At 39.9% G+C, this 14,968-nt stretch overlaps 1 protein-coding gene across 1 annotated transcript in view; it reads right to left on the reverse strand.

Moving 5' to 3' along the window:
• si (sucrase-isomaltase (alpha-glucosidase)) overlaps window positions 1-14,968 on the reverse strand; it is a 61,748-nt gene that overhangs the window by 15,416 nt on the left and 31,364 nt on the right. Inside the window, exons 23-40 of the mRNA XM_046388879.1 lie at window positions 14,505-14,554; window positions 13,763-13,951; window positions 10,383-10,532; window positions 10,067-10,273; window positions 9,743-9,897; window positions 8,286-8,454; window positions 5,773-5,869; window positions 5,143-5,255; window positions 4,710-4,835; window positions 3,121-3,249; window positions 2,818-2,934; window positions 2,634-2,696; window positions 2,336-2,452; window positions 2,152-2,242; window positions 1,882-2,020; window positions 1,075-1,208; window positions 895-929; window positions 19-135 (exon numbers count right to left, since the gene is read on the reverse strand). Coding sequence (XP_046244835.1) covers window positions 19-135; window positions 895-929; window positions 1,075-1,208; window positions 1,882-2,020; window positions 2,152-2,242; window positions 2,336-2,452; window positions 2,634-2,696; window positions 2,818-2,934; window positions 3,121-3,249; window positions 4,710-4,835; window positions 5,143-5,255; window positions 5,773-5,869; window positions 8,286-8,454; window positions 9,743-9,897; window positions 10,067-10,273; window positions 10,383-10,532; window positions 13,763-13,951; window positions 14,505-14,554 — 2,198 coding nt within the window. The remainder of the gene's footprint in view (window positions 1-18; window positions 136-894; window positions 930-1,074; window positions 1,209-1,881; window positions 2,021-2,151; window positions 2,243-2,335; window positions 2,453-2,633; window positions 2,697-2,817; window positions 2,935-3,120; window positions 3,250-4,709; window positions 4,836-5,142; window positions 5,256-5,772; window positions 5,870-8,285; window positions 8,455-9,742; window positions 9,898-10,066; window positions 10,274-10,382; window positions 10,533-13,762; window positions 13,952-14,504; window positions 14,555-14,968) is intronic.

A 14,968-nucleotide genomic window follows, 5' to 3' on the forward strand; every position in this document is an offset into this window, starting at 1 on the left:
TGTTTTGAATTCACTCACCGGGTTACCCTTGCCATTGTGGTTGCGTGCGTATGGGTAGAAGGCACCCAGCTGCATCCAGCGAAGACACATCTCATAGTCAGCCTTATTAAAGAACCCACATATGTCAGCCCCGGTCTGAAAAAGAGAGAGACAGACAAAAAGTTTCAGTGTATTCTGTATGTGTATGTATGAGTGAGGAAACAAAGATGGACTGATAGATGGGGAGAGTTCATTTAAATATTTTTTTTTAATGTACAGTCAAAAGAATTTCAATTGGAGCTGGTGTATTTATTTTAAGAATAGCGAATTAACTTTTCATGGGCACCAGAGTGTGGGTGTGACTTGAGTTGTGACTGAGTTATGTTGAATCACCCTTTAGCCACACTAACTGAGGTCACACTACTTTTGTTGCAAGCATCATGTTTCTGAGGTGTCTGAGTGCAAGACACCACATGAGTGAAGAATGTGGTGTATCTGACCTTCTAGCTGGGCTGAGGCCATGTAAATGATTTCCCATACAGGGATCAATAAGGTGTCCGATTATAATTATTATTAGATACACAGAGGAGGTGAGAGACCACAGTGAGCCAGCATGGGAGGGAAAGAGGAGAAATAAAGACAAAGACATGGAAGGGCAAAATAGCAAAGCCGGGACAACAACATATAAAAGAAAGTTTCATTACAAGACAACTTAATAACAAATGTTCATAGGTATCTCAGTCAGAGTAAGGCTTGTAGTGACATGCCTCACATTGTTTCTCAAGATGTCCTCTGATCAAAGGGTCTAGCAAACAAAATAACATCACTAAGGGTGCTGTAATCTACTTACAGAGGACAAGGTCACATCAATAAGATTATGTCTTGTCAAAACTGAGATCAGATGATGATACTTACATAAGGGATGCCAAACAGACTGAACTCCATCATGCCTGAGGAACAAAGGAAAATGGGGAGGTTTTTTTGTGTTGCACAGTTTGCAGGCATGTGTCACTATCATCAGATTACTGGTTGCAATGCAGACTGCCATTGCTCATTGTAAGTTTTATTGCAAAGAGGATATTTATGCATATGTACCTATAATGGATTTGTACAGCTGGTCCCAGCTGGCTACGTTGTCTCCGAGCCAGTGTCCTGCCCATTTTCCACTGGAGGGATAAGTGGACCTGGTCACCACTATGCCTCTTTTATTTGTCACATTCAGCAGGGCACTGAAGAGAAAACAAGGATTTTTCATATGCATGGAAATAATGCAAAGAAATAAATAAACTAGCAACAAGAAGAATGTATAAGTGTCTTTTCCCTCTCAAAAAGTGCATTCCTTTTAGAAGGGAGTTAGCCAATTATCTGCAATTGTTCGCCACAATGGGCAACATAAAAAAAAATTGCCACAATGCCAACGTGAAACAGTTCCTAAGTTAAAGCATATGAGCTCAAGGCCCATTGGTGCAGAGCATCCCTGGGCTCCTCCATAGCTAACTCTGCAATCTGGCCTCCCTGCGGTGAGAGGAAAATGTCACCACAAGGACCAATGTAGTTTCACATTGGTGATTATTACCATAAAGATTTGATGAGACTGTGTTTCTGTGAATAGCTTGAAGATATCAGTAAAGCATCTCCCGAGTTTTCATTTTCTTCCTAAATGTGTTTGCAATAATAGTTTCTACTCTTTCTGTTCTCTTTTCTCTTCACATACATCTGATCTGACTGTGTTCAGATTATGAAGAACTGAGATTATTATTGTTTACTTCCAAAGTAGTCTGGTAGAAAATATATTTTTTGGAATCACACACATCTGCCAGAAACATGTACTGTTAACTCCATTCAAATATCTCAAAAATCCATTAAACAGGTACACATAAATATCAGCACATATTCACTTACTCATAGGTGGGCTTGGTGTGGGACCAGCCATACAGGTTGTGGACATCATAGTGTCTGACTTTCTTTCCATCGCTGAGTATTTGCTCGCTGTTCATGCACAGAGTCTTATGATTTAAGCCAAGGTGTTGAGACTCCAGGGCTTTTGGAAAGGCACATCAACAAAACAAATTACATAGAAGCCTTTAAAGGCATACTCTTAATGTATTATCATCACTCAATAATGTAATAAGAACATGGGGAGAACAAAATATAGAATTGTTTGTATCTTACGTGGCATATAGGGAGGGTTCTCTAGAAGTGGATTACCGAGACAGTTCCCTCCAACTGTGCCATGGACAAAACTGGCAGGCTCATTCATGTCCTACAGGTGAAGACATAAAAGTCAAAAGAAAGTCAGGCAGAATGAGGTAATAAGGCTACTTTGCTACATTTTGTTTTCTTTCAGGTTACTCACAATCCAGAGGCCATCAAACTTCATGGTTTTCTCATAGAAATCCTCGATTTCTTGTCTCCACCACGCTGCTGTTGTATTTCGGAAGAAGTCAGGGAATGCAGTGTATGACCTGTATAACTGGACAGAAATGACAGGAGATGAAATGTTGAAACCTCAGATCTTATTGCACTTTAACTGTCCATCACTCAATTATGGCAATTTCAGATCCTGTCTGTCAGAAGTTGGAATGTTTAGCCATGCTTTTCCATATGCTGGAAGTTAGAAAATGTCAGTGTGGTGAATATCGAAAATATTGTACCTCTACTTGGGTATCCCAGTCTAGACTTTCATCTACTGTGATATTGGGATAATCTGGCCAGACCTGCAATAAAAAAGCCAAATAATTATACCAGTGTACATTATGCAAAAACAATCAATTTGTCTGTTGGTTTCGATTTCTCCATATCAATACATGCTTTGTTTTGCCATCCCTTCTTTCTTACCTTCCCCCACACAATTTGATCACTGAGGTTTTCGGGCCATTTGATGAAGACGTCTGCTGCTTTACCTCTCTCAAAGGCAGGGTAGTAGCGTGTCTCATTGCCTGAAATGGCTGGATCCTGGAATTATAATATGTTGTTAGTATTCAGCAGTAGAGACTTACTAGTGATTCAGTAATTTAACATTCAGCCTTCACAAACATAAGCTTTTAGACTTCTTTGATATCCCCCTGCCTTATGGTAGCTTATCACTGAGTGCCTGGCAATGTGACTTTATCTGTAGTTATCTGGCATATTTTGCCTTACCAGAATGAAGATGAACCTCATGCCCTCTTCTCTCATGCGATCAACCAGGGCAGGCAGTTGGGTAAACTCCGGGTCCAAAACAAAGTCAAGTTGACGCTCCATGTAGTCAATATCTGCATACTGCACATCCTGGAAGAGACACCAGTTAAAGCTCAAATTAACTAAAGTAAAACTGACTTTGTTTTATGAAAAACAGCAGAACCAGACAGGAATTAAAACAACACAGAAGTAATTTAAACAGGATGTCTCTTTGCATAAAATTCGAGTGTTCTGTTTTTATTCTATTGGCTTGACAAAATCACAGTAAGAAATACGACATTTAGTTTACTAGGGCATATAACTTTAGTCGCTGGTTAACTGTTTGATGCGCATTCAGGTCCCAGAACTTTGCAGCTGGAATGTTTGTCTTGACATATGGTGTGCAACACCTGAAATATGACAAAAGTCGGGGTTTCATCTGTTTCTAGCAGTGGAAACAAAACTTAATCTGCTCTGGCTTTCTGCTGTGTCTGTGGCAGTTTTAAGGTTGGTTAATCTATAAAGCTAACTTATGTGTTGTCTTAGTAAGTAGCTGCATTTTCTGCTTCTTTAATTCCAGTTACTGTCAGGGAGCATTGCTGGTTCTGGTACAAACTGGAAATATCTAGTGACTGTGAAATCTATACTGAAATGGATTTCAAATGGAATTTAAGGTCATACTTCATTAGTTTAAACTAAACGTACCCAATGTAATCCATCACAATACTGTCTCCATTTTTCTTTAGTCCAGTAACTTCTTTTGTCTAATTTAGTTTTATGTAGTTATTGTCTGTGTGCACTAAATCATATTGTAAAAAAATGGGTGGATACTACGTTGGGGTTTGCTCAGTTTAGGGTCATGTTCCTCTATTGTGTAACCTACTGTCGACAACATTATCGGGATGCGTTTGTTCGAATGTGGACTATAAACACATTCCTTGTGTTGAGACAATGCAAATGCATGGGGCGCAATGCAAATCTCACGAGAGCCAACAGTTAAAACTTTCTGCTGGAGGGAGTGGGTGGTCCAAACACTGAACTGTGGGATTTTAGGCAAACGTTTAGGCAAAGTGTTTTTCTTGTCAGAGACTTAGGCAACTAAAAGCCAAAGTACTTATAAGCACTAACAAAACAGGTTCATTTTACCCTGAACATCCCTGCACCTAGAATTGGCAGTCTATTGAGCCAGTGGGAATGGTCAGAATGTTCTTTTTGTTAGTGGGAGTGGAACACACACATTGTGGGAACTGATGGTAATGGTTAGAAATTCGGTAATGGTCAGGGGGAGCAGGCTGGATTACCTGCCTCACACAGAACTCTAGATTTCATTTATGAAGTTGTGATAGCTCATTTCTTTTATCACAAATGCATCATGGCTGGATGGATGGATGGATGATTTTATCTGGTGCAGTGGAACCTAAGTCAAAATTTCATTTGGAACATATGATAGGGGAATTTCTTGTATTCTTTCTTCAATGTTAAGAATATTCTTTTCTGCTATACATACTCTTGTGGCTTTTGCTCCTCTCATTTTGAATTCGGACATATTAAAAAAAAGTCTGGGAACTTACATAGGGTATACCAGCTTCTAACATGTGTTCGTACAGATCTGCTATCTCCTGATGATTCTTGTAACCATAGCGACAGAGCTGGAACCCAAGGGACCAATAAGCAGGTAGAACAGGTCGTCCAATCAGCTGTTAAGAAGAAAAACAAACACGGAAGTCAAAACAGTTCAGCACAAAAAAAGTCATTTTGCAGGAAATCAGGACAGTGCCCATGAAGTGTTTGTTTGATTGTTTGTGTGTGTGTGTGTGTGTGTGTGTATGAATCTCTGTGTGTGTTTAGATAGGCTAAATGAGAGAGCGCAATGAAGCGAGGAACTCCCAGCTGCTACAGTCCATCAACAGCGGCCCAGGGCCAGACACAAAACACACACACGTAGGTGTAGGAGCACACAAAAATGCACACACTCAAACAGACCAGAAGGCCAAGAAGACTTACTGCAGTGTACTCTTGCACCACCATTTCAGGCGTAGGTCCCATGACCATGTAGAAATCCAAGATACCTCCCAGAGTTCGGTAGGTTAAAGCTGGAGTGGGCTGAAAAGTCACATCTGGAAATAACACAAACAAGACATTTATGTCCCTTAAAATCTTATATTCAGCAGTATGTACAGTATGCATGTTTTAGTACTTAAAGAGTAAGCAAGCAGTATAGGAGGGGGTGATACAACTAAAATATTCTATCCTATAAAGGTGTACCACAGTATGTGTTGCTGTATGAATTAGAAAATCATTAAATTTAGATGTCTGTTTTGCAAGCAGAGAAATGTATTTATATAGCAATATTTGTGTATGCGTGTCTATGTTTTTAGAGTGCGCATTAACGTTCAGTATGCAAATATTCAAAATGAGTTGAGATGAGTAGAAAGTACTCCAGTTTTTTATTGGCCTTATGTAGGACGTGCTCAAAACATGGAAAATGGCTCGCTCATTACAGTATTGCACAGAGAAAATGCTCACTGCATAAGTAACGAAGTGTGTGAGCAAGTGAATGTGGTTGGGTGCATTTGAATATTACATGTATGGGCAATCTATGTGTATGCATTGAAGAACGTTTGTTTCCCTCACCCATGGCATTGCTGTTTAGTAGCAGCACACCGTGAGCATCAGTAGTGTTTTCAAGGCCCATGTAGAAGGGATGCACTCCATAGCAATTCATCTTGTACTGCAGCAAGGAGACAGACAAGATGAGAAAAGAGAAACAAGTGTGAGAAGGGTGAATGAATGCTAAAGAACTGGTTTGTTCCGTGGTTTGTACTAATGTTTGCTTAAGCACCAGTTTGTTTATTCATGAACGTTTGTCTTTCCACCTGACAGGGCGTTTCTCATTGTATTTATGGGTATGACAACTGTGCTGCCGGTGCCGTCAACATTCAAAGGCATGAAAATTAATGTACCTTGAGTAAAACTACTTTTTGTCTTAGTTGTAGCGCCCAGTTGTGCTCCAAAATCTCCAAAATTTTTCTCAGGCTTGAGTTTGGGAACTGAAGCATTGTAAGTGGACTTAAGTTGCTGCCAGGAGCTGTAGTAAAATCAGGAAGTCCTAAATGTAGCGTACAGTATATTTAAATTACTGACAAAATTGCAGCTGTCAATGAGCTCAGCTTGGTTCTTTATCTGAAATAGTTCACAGTACCTTCTTAACCACTTACTGAGTGAGTTTGTATGACTGAAAGTAGTTTATCATTTTGTGTTCTTTTTCTGAAACATTTTATAACATGTTAGTATACAGCTGCCTTTTGCAGATGCATGTGTGCATTTGCTTGTCTTGATTTTCTGCATGCACATAGAGCAGTGTGCTTCAGTAATTATGCATATGTAACAATATGTTGTTGTAGGCTGTAGAAAGGAGTTGAATTTCAAGGTGTGAACTTCTGTAACTACTGTTAGGATCCACTGTTGTCTTCAGTGTTTAGATGAGGATGGAACAAGACAGACTGGGCTAAGAGGAACAGATATAAAGGTGGCGGGGGACTGGAAATCTGCCATTTTCAGATCCTGTCCTGCAATGAAACCCCATGGGTATGTCACACTCCATCAGCCTTGTGCATTTCTGGTAAAAAGTTATTAAACAGTAATGTATGAGGACTAGCCCTGTCTCTGTGTCAGTTTTGTTGAGATGTGTTATTTTCTTGATGTGCTATTTTCTTGCTCTGTGCGCATGTGTGTGTATGTGTGCGTGTGTGTGTGCGCATGTGTCCCGATGGCCCTGCTACATGGTGTGATGGCCTGACTCAAGAAGGAGAAAGGTCATTAGCTCATCCACTAACAAAGCCTGACAGGCAGTGACAGAGTTCTCTTGGTCCCATTCTGTTGGATTTTCCTCAATCATTCCTGGCACATTTACATGGATTGCAATTTACTGTGTGCCTTATAAAACTAACATTACTATCAATTTGTGAGAAAAAAAGTTGTATGTTTTCTGCAGAAGAAGTTTCGGCCTTGCAGTCAGTTATCAAGAAGTATGCTTTATGTTTAGCTAAAATGCCATCAACAATTTATCACCCTGTTTTGCATGCCTTCTTCACAAATTCATTCAAACTCTGACTCTTTCCTTATTGCCTTGCGTGTGCTCCAGAGCCACTTGAACTGATAACACAGCTTAGTGAGCTTTTAGCAGGTGCAGTGGAGGAAACAGAGAGTGACTGAGAGTGAACAGGACATATGAATGAGTGGCAGGGAGAGGGTGACTTTCTGATCACCAATTCACTGGCTCAGCCTGTTAGTAGTAGTAGTGGACTCTGTATAGAATAACTAGAATAACATCATTACTAATCTAATGACTAGTGACTCAACATGTAATTAAGTGATTTAAAAAAGTGAATTTAGTCATTCTTTAAATAATGTCCCAGACAGTTAATTTTCAATGTATTAATATAATTACGCTGTGACCTAAGTTAGATTAAGCTAATCAAGTATGTGTTTATGTGGTGAACTCCTATTTAAAGTGTAGTCTCATCTGGTTTAATATCAAAGACTGTGTAAATACAGGATCTGAGTCATCTTGTCTGCTCCATATTTTTTGTCTCTCATTTTCCTCCTCTTTTCCTATCCCTTCTTTTTGTAACTCTAATTCCCCTGCTCTCTGAGGGGCCCCATAACATTAGCCTGAACCCTGTGGAGCTGTCTTGACAGCTCAGCAATTAGGCTTGATAATGCTGATGCACGTGGAAACCTCATCCTGTCTGGCCTTGACACTGGTAGGGGAAAAACATGATGACACTCTATAACCGCCGCTCTTATCAGCAGTACCACATCAAAGTGACACAAATGTGAGAGAGACAAGTTTACATACTGTGCAGGAAGGTTGTTTACAAGTCACCTCTGGAGTCTCTAGACATCTAGTGCAGGGCTCTCGGTTACATATGTCACATCGAACACAAAATTGCTTTTGATGGAACATGCCAGCGCTTTAAAAAGGAGGACGAGGTTGCTACTGTAAACAATAATGCTAAATTTTGTTCATGGCAATCAGTACCAATCAAACATGCCTGCAACAACAACAGCACAGTGCAATAACAGATAAAACTGACAAGCACATGTGTGTGAAGTTGTGACATGTACATAAGTGTGATACTTACACCAGGCGGCTGGTCCTTGGCGAACATACCCCAGGTGTGATAGTTGAGGTTGTGTTTATAGGTGGGATGCTCTGTCTCCCCAAAGCCATAGATATACTCTGATGACAGCAGAGTAGACACTTGGATGAACATGTCTGAGAATGTAAAACCTGGCACAGAGGAGTCCCAACTGAGAAAAGTGACAGAGGATTAAATCAGTGAGAGATGGAGGAAAAGGGGAGAGGGGATTATTGTCAAAGGGAGTTATTCACAATGTGTTTGACACAAATAAGCATAATAACCCGTCGGAACTGCAGGCATCACTTCAACATACTTCATAAATTTTAATTAGCAAAATTTCAACTGACACGTCTAAAAAACAGGGAAGGCTTAACTACAAAATAATGTCACCCATACTCAAAGACATGCTTTGAAAAGTCTTTCTGACGCTTGGGTGCTTCGCGTGACATCATCACAAATGCTGAACAAGAGGAAACTACTTCAGGCACTCATAAACACCACGACTTTCCTTAGCATATCTGATTGGGTAAAAGTGCTAGGGGAGTTGAGTCAGCACTGTTACTTTCAAAAGAAAAAAAAAAAAAGTTTTTGTTTGGAAATAGTTGAATAGAATTTTTATCCAATGTCTCACGTTATTGCTTGTTAATGGGAGCATCTATATTGCCTGGTATATTGCCTGGTGAATCACTGCCCTAAAGGGGCCAATTTAAAGGACAATGAGAAGCAGCTGAATCGTGATTGTGAAAACAAAATATAGCATGGGGTGCATATTCATTTACCTTAATGATTAGAACAGTATGCAGTTTATTTATTTATTAGACTCTTATTTAGCCATAAAATTCTCTTTTTTGGGAGCCACACAGGTGGGCAAGAGGGCAGCAATAACAAGGAGTCCAAGGATTATACAAAATATGTCACCATGTCAGAAGGCCCAGTGAGTGAGATTTAGGGGAGTTTAGGAGCAAAAGTGGAATATAATATTCACAATTATGTTTTCATTTAAGTCTAAATACAACCTCTTGTTACCTTGCACCTTAATTTGTGGCCAGAATATATGCACTAATTAACAAAAAGGATTTTGACAGGACCTGAATGCACTGAATGCCATGAACTTTACACCATGTGCTCCAGATTGTTTCAATAGAGCCTAGTTTTTTAACTGTTGACATTTAGACATTATGTGTGTTCATGAGAGCAGTCGTAAAGCATAATGAATGCATTATTTTACACCATTAATACCCCCAATGCACAATAGATGTGGTGTTCATAGAAGTTGCCACTGCTGTTGTTTGACTTTGTTAAAAGAGTTTCGGTCTCTAATAGAAAGCACTGTAGTGGATTCCACTTTGTTTTAGAATATGGAAAAAAAAAGTGAACTACTCATGAAACAGCTGCAATAAAACCCCAAACTCATAAAATAAAACAACCTGAACCTTTCATATGAATGAAACACTCACATTTTGGTTCCTGTGCTTTTCCTTATGACCTGGATTCCGAATGGGTTGTGGGTAATAAGGACTTTATAAAGCCTCTTGCTTTCATTAGTCTCAGGATTATCAGGAACTGACAGTGGCACTGGAACCTCATAACGATCTGTGGCTGGGTCCCAGATCTGGACAGGGAAGGGATGTGAGTTAGTCACTGTATGTGTGTGTGTGGGTGTGTTTATATGGAGCGGGTAAGCAGCATGGATGCATTGCAAAGTAGTCAGAGAAAGACACTGAGAAAGAAGAAACCTGATACACAAGAAAAAGCTACAGCAAGCACAAACACACACACACCTTGAACTGCAACATGCTACTGGTGTGGTAACTGATCTCAACACGGAGTGTGTCGATGTCTGGTGAGCCTGGACGACCACTACTCCTGTACTTCCTGTTACGCGTGATATCAACAGTCATGCCTGAGGGGCTTTCTGTGGTTGTTGTAACGGTGTAGCCATAGTCTTTGGGATAGAAGCACCACGGGACACGTTCTATGTTGCTTGTCTGAGTGAAGACAGAAATGAAAGCGTATCAGAATTTTATAGCAGTTAAAAAATAAAATAAGTAACAATGTGTATATGTGCATGTGAAACTCATTTGTGTCACCCCTCACCTCCCATATGCAGCCTCTGGCCGTGCACTTAGCCTCACTGGCCTCCTTTTCTGGATAGCAGTCAAAGCGCTGGTACTCCTCCGGCCACAGTTCCCACTGCACCATATAGGTCTGCCCCAGAGTCAAGGAAAGATCACGCAGGAATAGAACCTGTGTGTGTGTCATGAAGTGAAAGTGACAAAAAAGAAAAGCAAAAATTATTAAATCCAAGGATGCCATTGTGAGAACATTCTCCTCAAGTTGTCTCTAACTGAACTATCCTGTTATGTAAGCCTATACTTGCTTCCTTGAGACAGAATGTGTGCTTGATGTTGCATGTGCTATCAATTAGGACACAGCTGTTAATTTCCTGCGCTGTTTCAACAGACCCTGTCGGGAATTATGAGTCATTCTCATGACAAATCTTGGGAAGTCCCCTTTCACTCCAGTCACCGTCACCAGCTTAGGATGTTTCAGATGAAACAAAACGTTTTCATCTGATACATCCTAAAGGCACAGGCCACACAAGTGGTTGCCTAAGGTGCTGCAATCTGGTGGGCGCTTGCTGCCCTCAAAGAAAAATAAATAATAATAAATAAAAAAATGTCTCAGTTCTTTTCCGCATTTCCTGTCTTGAGGTAGCAAATGAACAAATAAATCAATAAAAGTACAATGTGCACCCCTGCTCCTCACAAGTTTTCATCTGGCCTGACTTGTACTGTATGCACTGAAAGTGGGGGATTGTTGTTTTGACAGACAGCCCAAGTCTGAGACAGATGTACCAGAGACTGCTGATGATGTCCAGATGTCAAGAGGCAGATATCTATTGCATCAAGAGGAGGAAAACAAGAGAAAGGAGGGGGGGAAAGAATCTGAATAGCAAGCCAACAGCTAGCTTTCCTGATACAGCAACGGTTCCTTCCGAGAACAGAAGACATTGTGTTGAAATATTGCTAATCAGTATTGGCATGTGTAACAGTTAAGTTGTTATTTAGAGCTATGTTATAACTTAGCTCTGTGATGCAACTTCTTATGTTTTAATAATGTGTAAATCACAACTAGCTATAATTTACATTATAACTAGGCTAAATGTGAACTTAAAAACAGCTGGCGCAATAGGCTTCAACAGCTGTTTGTCCTCGACTCTGCAGCTACATGTTTTGCTCGTAATAGCCTAATATCTATTTTATGTATCTGCAGAAGCCCCCAGCTGCTGGTGAGGGAACATTTGATTTTCCATCTCCTGAGCCCTTTATTTGTGGTCTCTGTTTGATTGATAATACAGTGTTACTGCTTCACTGTTGTGGTCAAATCATTATTATTATCGTTATCGTTATCATTATTATTATTACTGCTATTATCATGGTTGTTGTTAGTGGTGTTAGTAGTACTAGTAGAAGTAATATTAATGTTTTAATGTCCCTAACTAAAAGTAGACCATCATGACACAAAGACATGAAGGGCTTAATTCAGTGGTCTAACAGTGTGAATCTACTTTATGTGTATGTTTGACTACAGCTGCATGCACCATATCAAGCACTACATCTTCTTCCGGTGAAACACAGCCTGCAAGGATATTACCAAGAGGTAAAAAGGTAGCTGGTAAGTAGCTAAGTAACTGGTCATACTTAGCTTTAGCTCAGCTTCAGCATTATTTGATACAATTCATTTGTCTGAGATTTAGTTTAATTTTTCTTAAATCAAAAATATATATTTTTGTCTTGAAACCACTTTTCTGCTAGGGCACGAAAATGGCAAGAACCATCCCTGGCTCTAAAGAGAGCACAGGGACCATTAGGGAAGCATTTTACACATACACTGTGAACAATATAGCAGGCAGCAAGGCTATATAAGACGCAGGAAATGGTTTTAAAAAACAAATGAAATCAAGTAGAAAATGAAATGAAAGAGAAAGAGCCAAAGTGACTCATGTATTGTACTGTTCTATTTAAGTGTGTATGGAACTAATGATGTTTGGCAGCTGTGAGCTGTATTCAAGGCCCTGTCTGAGGAGGCACGCGAAGACTGATGAACATGACAAGCTGGAGTTTAGGTTTAACAGCAAATTCACCCTTCACCCGCAGGAAATGATTACTGCTGAGAGTCATTTGATAAATCCTTGCTTGCGTGTGTGACCAGAGAGACCTTGAGTATCTACGCAAGCATAGCACAAGGCCACACAGACATGAACACATGTGCACACACAAATATACACAAGTATACAAAGCAAAACTTCATAGTATCACTTAAATGAACCTCTTGACACTTTATAGATGCTTGTCTTTTGCTCATCCCCCTGGGTGCGCACTGTGGGATCATTACTCTTAGTCAATTAGTTCTTTCTCTCTCTCTCTTCTGCTTCCTCGTGTGCACACACACACACACACACACACTTACACAGAGCTTTTCCGATGCTCACCTAACCTAAATTGCCACATTTCTTACACTTAGAAGATAACCTTTCAATGTACAGCAATGGCTTCACTCCTGGTCATATTGAAACAGATGACAGACACCTACAAGAGCAGCCACTGTAGAACTCAACCACTCTGCATCTGCCCTGCATATGCACGGCAAGGTTCTTGTGATGAAGACAAATATGTGTGGTTTTGACCTTTTCACATTATCTCTGTGTAGTTATATCATGTCATTTGACACATTAAAGGCCAGTATTAAAACAACAACCACAAAAAATTAATACATTATTTAAAGCAACATAAATGATTTTTTCTGGCAACTCAAAGGCAACAGAACAACCTGTAAACAGAGCATTGACATCCCATTTTAAAGCTGTTATGGCAATCCCCAAACACTTGTCTCTTTACACATTCATGGGGTCACATTATTATTTATTTTGCATTGACTCTCTGGTCACGTGGTTAATGTAGTCAAAATTCACTCTCTTTTTAGTTCTCTATCAACTCTAGGGGGGAAATATCAAAGTCCCTAACCCTTAAATGCTTTGGCATGTTAGTCACTAACTTTGTATATCTGCTGTTTGGTGCCACAAAGATGGTGTACAGTGGGTTTATCATTTTTTATTTTTTTGCTGCTGGAAATACAGTTGTAAGAGAAGAGAAATAGAACCTAAACAGCCAAGTTATGGGCCATGAAACCCAAATGGTGAGCTGAAAGGTATGTAGCCAAAGGGAACTGCAAAATCAAGTGATACTGTAGCTCTGTGTGGATTCAACACTATAAGCGCAACTCTTCAAATTACAACACGGTCATGTAGTCCATTGTTGATAGTGCAATCATATGCCTCCACACATCCTAGAAAGTGTAAGATTATACCTTGTTCCTTGTGTGAGCATGTTCTCCAGTTTAACCTGACATGATAAAAATGGTTTCTGTTTTTGTTTTGCATGTGTGCACGTGGATGTCTGTAAACGTGTGTTTACCTTTTTGGCTTCATCGTACTGTATGTTGTTTTCCGACAAGATAGTCACATGGCTTTGTGATGGAGTGATAACATGAGTCACAGAGACAGATTTGGGAGGAGCAGGAAAACCAAGGATTGTAATGTTCTCAAACTGCAGGTTGTTGGGGTCCTCGTAGCCAGCATGGGTCACCTGCATTGTGAGTTCTCCCTATAAGGCAGAGGATACACAATTATAAACCTAATTTGAACCCACTGGAGTAATTGCATGCTGTCAAACGTAAAATGATAATTACTGCTAAATTTACTTTCTGCAGCAGACAACAGCATTTCCTTTTTTTGCTCTTTTGAAGAGAATGGCAGGTTCATATTACAAGGTACAACAGTTACAGCTTACATTACTTGGGGTTATTACAAGCAGCCAATTTATAAACTCATGTCCTTCAGTCAGACAGACTTTTTGAAAGATTTTCTTTCTGTAAACCCCTCACCATCACCACTAAAATGGTGAAGAACCTAATGCTAATGCACAGGAAGACATCAGTGTCATACATTAAATATACAAGGCAATACTAAATCCTGTGTGAAGTGGGAACATGAGGTACTTGATCCAACAAAGCTTCAGCAGTGTAACATGGATCAATCATGCTTGGTGTTCTGCAGTGGGCAAGTCTAAAGTCTCTGGTGGTTTTGAACTTTGAACTTGAGTTCAGATCAGAGGGAATATGTGGAAGATGGTGTGGACGGATGTGATGGAAACTTACATTTGAAACGGAGAACTCGTAATGGATGTATTTGCCTGTTTGGACTGTTTCTGTAGAAAACAAGAGCAGATGTCTCAGCAGTTTAACAAAACTGATGTACAGTCATGCAGTGACCACGAATTTTTATATATGTCATGATTTATTTGGTAAGTCTGTTTCTATTGCACTATGTTGCATTTTTATTTTGATGATGCAAGTGTGAAAATGTTGTTCACTGGAATCCAAGACATAATAATCCATGACTTTTTTGACTTGTCACTGTTTCCAGTCAGGTTTTCAGGTTTATACTCAAAATGAACACTGGTGCAGTGGTTAGTGCTGTCGCCTCATAGCAAGAGGGTTCCAGGTTCGAATCCTGGTCTGGGCCTTTCTGTGTGGAGTTTGCATGTTCTACCTGTGCCTGTGTGGGTTTTCTCCGGGTACTCCGGCTTCCTCCCACAATACCAAAAACATGCACATTAGGT

This window comes from Scatophagus argus, chromosome 5 (genome assembly GCF_020382885.2).
Source record: "Scatophagus argus isolate fScaArg1 chromosome 5, fScaArg1.pri, whole genome shotgun sequence".
Taxonomy (NCBI): Eukaryota; Metazoa; Chordata; class Actinopteri; family Scatophagidae; genus Scatophagus; species Scatophagus argus.